The sequence below is a fragment of the Triticum dicoccoides genome, chromosome 7B, assembly GCF_002162155.2.
Source record: "Triticum dicoccoides isolate Atlit2015 ecotype Zavitan chromosome 7B, WEW_v2.0, whole genome shotgun sequence".
Classification (NCBI taxonomy): domain Eukaryota; kingdom Viridiplantae; phylum Streptophyta; class Magnoliopsida; order Poales; family Poaceae; genus Triticum; species Triticum dicoccoides.
This window is the reverse complement of record NC_041393.1, coordinates 63,060,742-63,068,589: the sequence shown is the minus strand read 5'-3', so window position 1 is coordinate 63,068,589 and position 7,848 is coordinate 63,060,742. Positions and strand designations below refer to the sequence as shown.

The following is a 7,848-nucleotide window of genomic DNA, read 5'->3' as shown; positions in this document are numbered from 1 at the left end:
CGAGGAGTACTCATCCCAAAGATCACTCATCTTCAGGTTACGACCAGTGGCGACCTGAGACTATTTCCTTTTTTTCATACATTCATTTATTCAAAACGTTTTATTTCTTAAATCGTTCAAATCTCAACCGTTTTCACCGTTGGATTCCTCGCGTCGACATCTTCAAAACAAGATCTCATGTTGATAGGTTTTGACGAATGTTTTTTCACGAAGGAAACCAGATGAAAAAACCGAACCGGGAGCATGTCCTTTTCCCCTTTTCAGAAGCCGTTTCGACAGGCACGACCGTGCCTCTCGCGAAGAAAAAAAAAGAGAAAACACAATATTTTTTTTCCGTTTCTGAGAGGCACGGCCATGCCTCTCGCGAAAGAAAAAAATCATTTTTATTTCATTTCCAAGAGGCACGGGTGTGCCTCTCGCGGAAGCAAAACCGTGTCTCTCACGGCAGAAAAAATAAAGAGAAAACACTTTTTTTTTTCATTTTTGAGAGGTAAGGCCGCGCCTCTCGCGGAAGCAAAACCGTGACTCTCGCGAAAAAAAAAGAGAAAACATGTTTCTTTTTTCGTTTTCGAGAGGCACGGCCGTGCCTCTCGCAGAAGCAAAACCATGCCACTTACGGAAGAATTTTTTTTTTTGGTTTCCGTGCCTCTCGCGGAAGCAAAATCGTTCCTCTCGCAAAAGAAAAATCATGTCTCTGCCGTGGTGTTTACTTGCCTTGAGCCATACACACCCATGATACTTGATTGCATGATTTCATATGCGCTCTCTCTATGACCCCATTCTTATTTTTGGTTGAAAGAGCAGACGCGTTAATTTTCTCTCCCGTTGCAACGAACGGGCATATCTGCTAGTTTTAAATTAAATTTCACATCGTAAACATAATAATTAAAAAAAATGTTTCTACCTCATACACTTCAAATTCAAACACAAGTCCCACGCCGAGCAGTACTACGGTTCTACCGCACCCGTCCCCGGCTTCAAGGGAAGGGAACAGATCGATGTCGTTCCCCTGGCCCCGCCGCGCCCGGCTGCCATACCTAGCGGCGGCTACGCGGTGCTCTCGCTCGGGGAACCCCAGGAGGCCGCCAGCCCAAACCCAACCCCGCCATTCGACGAGATCGGTATGGCCAGGAACGCCTGATCTTCACACCGCTACATGAGATTCACTTGACTACGTAGCACTACAGCAAAGTTGCGTTTGACAAAACAGCGAAGACAATGAGATTCTGTGGACAGATGCCAAGATGAGGCTGATGATTTCCCCCCTTTCATATATTCAGCCAAAGACAGGCAGAAAGGCGAATCTGCCCCATCCATCCAGCCACATGATTTCCCAGGCACACACGCAGTTACACACAGAGCATCCAGTTAGAAATCACCACAACAATCATCAAAACTCAGTTACCAGCCTAGACTACAGTCAGAACCTAGACGATGAATCTGACTGTACATTCTGCGTTTCACACAGTTCACTATGCACTTGTGCAAAAGCTCAGGTCACAAATGTTACTACTGCAGTCAAGAAGAGCCGCCGCCGGAGGAGGAGCCTGGCTTCCCCTGCTTCGACGACGAAGGGATGCCCGCGAACCTCGCGTCAGTCAGCTCCTTCACGACGTCGACCATGGACGGTCGTTGACTCGGCTCCTTCGCTGTGCACCTAAGGGCCAAGCGCAGGACCTTGCGCACCTCCTCCATTTCGACAGTGCTGTACACTTCGTCCAGGAGGGCCGGGTCGCAGACGGGCCCGATCTGCTCAGCGCCGTTCAGGGCGTGGGGCACCCAGGCGACAATGTCCATGTTCTCCGGGAATGAGGGATCCACCGCCGTCTTTCCTGTTATAAGCTCGAGCAGGACGACGCCGTAGCTGTACACGTCGGTCTTGATACTGTTTCTGGTGGAAAATGCCAGCTCTGCACGAGACCACACGGCTGTCAGGTATCAGTCTGTCACTAAAAACTCATGAAATGGAATACAATTCACTATCAAGAAATGGTTTGCATCATGCATACCTGGTGCCATATATCCAGTGGTGCCGACGACCCCGGTGGACTGTGGAGCAGCAGAACACTGATCCATGATCTTTGCTATGCCGAAATCCGCGATGCGCGGCACCATGTCCTTGTTTAACAATATATTGCTTGGCTTAATATCTCGATGAATGATCGCAGGGACAGAGTCATGGTGAAGATATGCCAGACCATGGGCAGTTCCAAGAGCTATGTTATAGCGCATGCTCCAGTCCAGACTCGGCGTCCGGATCCTGTGCAGGACATCATAGAGGCTACCATGCTCCATGAAGTCATACAGTATGAACCCAGAGTCGCCTCTCACCCAAAATTCCTTCAGCTTTATCAAGTTCCTGTGCCGAACTTTACCAAGTGTCTTCAGCTCTCTGATCATGCTTTTGTAGGAGCTGCTGCGCGCTGAAATCGCAAGCTTCTTTATGGCAAAGACCTCCCCTGAATTCAATATTGCCTTGTACACAGTCCCATGCGCACCTGCGCCTATGATATACTTGTCATCAAAGTTTTCTGTCTTTTCTATGATCTCATTTAATTTAGAAGAAGAGCCTTCAAGCAAATTACTGATTGTCTCCTCACTTTTTGTCTTCGAATCTCGATTCTTTAGAAGGATACAGCAGAGGATAAGTACCGCTACTGCTCCAATGAACAATGAACCAAGAATAATAAGAGCAACCTTGAATCGACGCTTTATTCCTTTTTTCCCTGATCCTCCACAAGGTTTCAGCACATTAGATCTCTTGCAAGAAGAATCATTGTCACGGCAAGAGATACAGAGACCCGAATTTCCATTAAAAGAGCTTGGTGTGGAGTTCAGAAATTTCAGAAGATATTCTGGCACTGGTCCACTGAACCTATTATAGGAAAGATTCAAGGCGTGCAATGAATGTAGACTCCCTAATGCGCCGAGAGCTCCAGTGAGGTTATTAACTGACAAATCTAAACTTTGCAGTTCCACCAAATTGCCCAATGGTGTTGGAATATCACCCACCAGTCCGTTGCTGCTGAGATTGAATGCAATGAGTTTGATCAACTTTCCTAACGACGAAGGGATTCTGCCTCCAAGAATGTTGCCACCAAGTTGCAGCTCAAGAAGCATAACCAACTGCGAAAGAGAATCAGGTAAGCCCCCACTGAATTTATTCTCCTGCAACCGTAGTTGTGCGAGAAGCTTCAGGCTGCTTACTGTCGTGAGTGCCGGACCATGCAGAGAGTTAAAACTCAAATCCAAAATAAGCAGCTTGGAGCAACTAGAAACCTGAGCTGGAAGTGCACCCTGTAGACTGTTTTGTGAGAGGTTAAGAACTTCCAAATTCACCAAGTTTCTAACTTCAGGTGGTATTGGACCAACAAGTTTGTTTGCTGACCAGTTTATCATTGTAGTATTTAAGCATTTTCCCAAGCTTGCTGGAATATCTCCACTTAAAGAATTATGACTGAAATCCATATAGCCCAGCGCTGCACAGTTTCTAAAATGTGGAATGGGCCCAGTAAGATCATTGTTTTTGAGAATGATTCGTTCCAAACCTGGGCAATCTGCAACATTGGATGGGATGCTACCATTCAGATGATTGAGACCCAAAACCAACACCCTGAGTCTTTTCCTTGAACAAATGTACGGAGGTATTCCACCGGTAAAACTGTTGTTGGTGAAATCAATTTGCTGTAAAGGGCTATTAACACCCAAACCCGGGGGTATGACTCCGGTGAAGAAATTATCGAACAATGTGATGTTCTCCAATAACTTCAATTCAGCTAACTTAAGAGGTAGCTTCCCAGTAAAACCATTGCTGTAAATAAGAACACTTTGAAGGTACCGGATGCTCCAAATACCCTCAGGAAACTCCCCGGTCAGGCGATTCTCGAAAAGAAAGAGCTTCTGCAAGTGTCTCAGATTAGCCAGCTCTTTAGGAACAGTGCCCTCGAGCATGTTATGATCCAACTCTAGCCACTCCAGCAACCAACAGTTACCAATCTCAGGAGGGATTGAGCCAGACAAGGAGTTTTGAGAAAGCATAAGCAAGGTGAGGTTGCTCAATAGGCCAAGAGAAGCCGGAATTTGGCCAGTGAAACGGTTGTCGACAAGTGCAAGTTGTGTCAAGCTAGTGCAATTCCCTAGCCATGATGGAATACCGCCACTCATATGATTGAACGACAATATGAATATCTCCAACTTGCAGTTCTCAAAACTGAAATCAATCTCTCCGGTAAAGCTATTTCCAGTGGCATCTAAAACTTTCAGTCCTTTGACATAGCTCAAGGTTTTTGGAAGGCTCCCGCTCAACTGATTATCCAGTAGATAGAGCTCCTCCAACTTGGTGCAGTTGCCAATTGAATCTGGCAGACCTCCAGATAATGCATTCTTCGTCAACCAAAATGATCTAAGGCTTGTCATTTCACCAACTGATGAAGGGATAGAACCACTGAGATTATTCCCATGGAGGTACACGTCCTGCAGAAACTGGTTCTTGAACAACCCCTCTGGTATTTCCCCACTGAGGGAGTTAGTGTACAACGAGAATGATGATAGTTTTTTTAGGTTGGACAGTGATTCTGGTATTTCACCAGAAAGGAAGTTCATGGAAAGATCCAACTGTTCAAGCATGCTACAATTGCCCAGTTCTTGAGGGATTGGACCAGATATGCTATTGTTTAGCAAAATGATGACTTGTATGTACTTTAGAAGACCTATTTGAACTCCTAATGAACCAGAAACTCCAGACGATGTTAGGTCAAGAGAAACCACATTGTTCCTTTCATCACAACTAATTCCAGTCCAGTTACATGGGGTTGTATCAGAAGCATTCCAACTTGACTTTATGGAACTAGGCAATATGAGATTTTTGGACAGAGCAAGAAGGGCGCGACCATCTGAATTCAAACTCCATGACGTGGAAACCAAACTTAAGAAGAGAAACAATGAATGCCACAATACAAGCCCCATTCCGTTCCTGCAAAAGTTCGTACAGAAGTTAGCACAAGATTGTATGCTTTCTCAAACTGATAGGAAACGAAACAACCGATGCTCAGAATTGTCTTGCAGATATTACATCCTGAGCACAAAAATGGCAGCAAATTTTGCAATCCAGGGCCAGGCTTCTCATACTTTAGAAGGAATTACGCTATGTGCTATGGCCTGGTATACCATGTACACTCCAAGTTATTTGTAAAAAAAAATGGTGTACATCCTAACAAGAGCTTTCTCTTGAAAAACAAAAAACTGCGAGTTAGGTTTCATGGTTTATGGCTCCTATCACTTTTCAGCATAAATATATGTTACTACTAAATATTACCTCCGTATCAAAATATAAGACGTTTTTGTAGGCTAAAGTAGCCTACAAAAACTTCTTATATTTTGGTAGGGAGGTAGTAATATCTGAGGGTTGTGGTCATACCCATGAGGTCCCTCCAACCATCCCGAACCTCGAACAACCCACCACATGGGCGCAAGCATTCCTAGACTCGAATCTGGGTTCCTATTTATTATACTGTTGATTATTCAAACAAAAATTATTTTACTGTCAGGGTTTCCCCTACAGCTTGTTGTTAAAAAATGTCCTTCAAACAAAAACTTTGAGGTGATTTTATAGGTGAGATAATTTCTTTTTTCCAAGGAAACTGAGGCTATTAGTAAGAAACAGTGTCAATTAAATTGAGGCCCAAGTTGGCAGTTGCTAGGACGTCATTAAATTAATATTTTGTTCATGGATACTGAAAAAGTTGATGTCATCTGCAAAGAATACGTGTAACTAATAAAAAAATATTGTTTTTATTTTCTTTTTGTGGGAAGAAGAGTGCTTAAACTTCTAGTAGCGCTGAGTCAAAGTGGTCCGAAATTCTCATGATAAACAGAGAAACAAATGGAGAAATAGCTGGAAATCCAATTATATTTTCATCAATTACAAACACTATAATTGTATAACAAAAGTCGCTCAGTTTCAACATATGTATTGTAGTGCGGCAACGCAAATGCGTGAAACATTCGACAGACTCGATAACAAATTCCTGTAAAGTCAGACAACCAAGCACCATCAACATGCGTACTATGGCAGCGTAGCAACGCAAACGCGCGGAATATTGCAAGTTGAACAATAAACTGAGAGAGCATGTGAAGTCAGACCGCAAATCACCATCAACTCACCATCAACTGAAGAACCAGTTTGTAGTTTAGACAAGTTTAGGAGGACCAGAGAAGCAAAACCCAGGACGACGCCGAAAGCAGCGACAGCCCATGGTTTTGCTACCACCCTCTCCTGGCTGACTCATTTATTTCAGCGAAAGCAACTCAAAACAAGTTTCCCAAAGAGGTTCAGAAATGATAACTCTGATCCGAGGGGAGAAAAGATGATGCTGAATCACAGCTCTTCCCAGGCAGACGAAACCAGTGTTGAGCACCTAGTAACTTTTTAGTTTGGTAATTTGCACACATCTAATTCGACATTTGAGTGGAGAAAATGGGCACTCCGGAATGCTCTGCTCTATCGATTGTTCAGACTTCAGACCTGACCTCCAACCCTTGTTCCGCTAATTAATTTCCGCCGAATAGGTAGGGGAGGCAGCCCAGAAGCATCTCCGGGGAGCCACCTACTTTAATTTTACCCGCGGAACAGTTTCAGTAGGCAAGAAAGAACCAGCGTCATGCTCGTTTGCCCCTTGGCATTGCTCCGAGATCGGAGACTGATTCTAACGAAAATGCAGAAGCCCGCCATGTAACCAAGAAGCAAGAACTGATGTGAAGGAGAATGACCCTGCAAAGGCATCGGACATGCCCAGGGAAGGGATGAACAGCCAGCGCATCGGCCGGCGGTTCCACACAAACAAAACATTCCAGCCCCACCAACAGCGGAAGCACTGTGATAACTGCAACTCGACCCGGCGGAGCGAGGAGAGGAGCGCGTACCGTCCAGCAGCAGCAGTAGCAGGCGGGCGGCGCCCCCGCAGACCTCAGGCGCCTAGGAAATGGAGGGCGGGAGGCGGCGCTAGCTCCGTGGCTGCGCTAATACTGGGCTGGAGCATCCATGGACCATGGCCAGAGAGAGAGGGAGAGAGAAGAAGAGGGGTGGTGACACTGCCGCACTGGCACACGCATGGGAGAGAGAGAAAGAGAGAGAGAGAGAGGCAGTCAAGTGGGAGCGGGGGGTGCCGACCTCTGTTGCGCCGCGCTGCGTTGGTAGTTGCCGCAGTGAGTGCGGGCGCGAGTGGGGGCGGACGCGACAGGGGAAATACGTCCACACGCGGCAGTTCACACGCACGTAGGAGCATTCGCGGACGGGCGGTGAACAGTGCAAGTTCCAACACGGGCCTGCGCTTGGATCGGTAGGTGTCAACGAACGCCAGGCTCGCGTTCACACTCATTTTGGTTCGGTTTTGACACTGTCAGGGGCTGGGCCGCTGAGGTTGCTTTCTTCCCCCTTAAAAAGTGTACAGATTGCTTTCTGCCCTGAAAAGTGTTCTTTTAAAAGTAATCACATATATTTGATTACACAAACGAATTCTAAGAGGTAATTGCACTCCAGAGACATTAAAGGGGAGTTGGTAGACTGGGTTTATTCTCGTTCGTGTTTTTCCCCGCCTCACCACCCACCACCCCATTTCACTGGTTTTTTCTCCCTCTTATTAAAAACCAAATCCCATTAAAAGAATTTTGTTTCATCCTTCAGTTCAATCACGTAAAAAATACGTAATTAAGAATTCAGAAATCGCACCATATATGTGAGATCACCTTCCTAAAAAACAGACATAAAATTTTGTCGATGATCTTCAAAAGCAAAACAAGATATTCCTTCGTAACAAATTACGCGCGCTATGCCATCTATTATTATTATCA

At 45.5% G+C, this 7,848-nt stretch overlaps 1 protein-coding gene across 2 annotated transcripts; it reads right to left on the bottom strand.

The window, feature by feature from the left end:
- Positions 1-1,235: 1,235 nt before the first annotated feature.
- Positions 1,236-7,142, bottom strand: LOC119338455 (receptor-like protein kinase). 2 transcript variants are annotated; one of them, XM_037610780.1, is made up of 4 exons: positions 6,922-7,142; positions 3,208-4,972; positions 2,010-3,126; positions 1,236-1,910 (listed from the first exon to the last, which is right to left on the bottom strand). In XM_037610780.1, the coding sequence occupies exons 2-4, from the start codon at positions 4,963-4,965 to the stop codon at positions 1,519-1,521; spliced, it is 3,267 nt and encodes a 1,088-aa protein (XP_037466677.1). In that variant the 5' UTR covers positions 4,966-4,972; positions 6,922-7,142; the 3' UTR covers positions 1,236-1,518. The 2 variants fall into 2 exon arrangements, with proteins under 2 accessions (XP_037466677.1, XP_037466676.1); XM_037610779.1 differs by having other exon boundaries at positions 2,010-4,972.
- Between the last annotated feature and the right edge of the window lie 706 nt (positions 7,143-7,848).

What these genes read in the sequence shown, in the direction of transcription:
- LOC119338455 (XM_037610779.1), bottom strand. Translation starts at nt 4,965, where the DNA reads ATGGGGCTTGTATTGTGGCATTCATTGTTTCTCTTCTTAAGTTTGGTT. An exon ending in CACTGGATATATGGCACCAG is followed by an intron (nt 1,911 to 2,009) that starts GTATGCATGATG and finishes GGTCTCGTGCAG; the next exon opens with AGCTGGCATTTTCCACCAGA.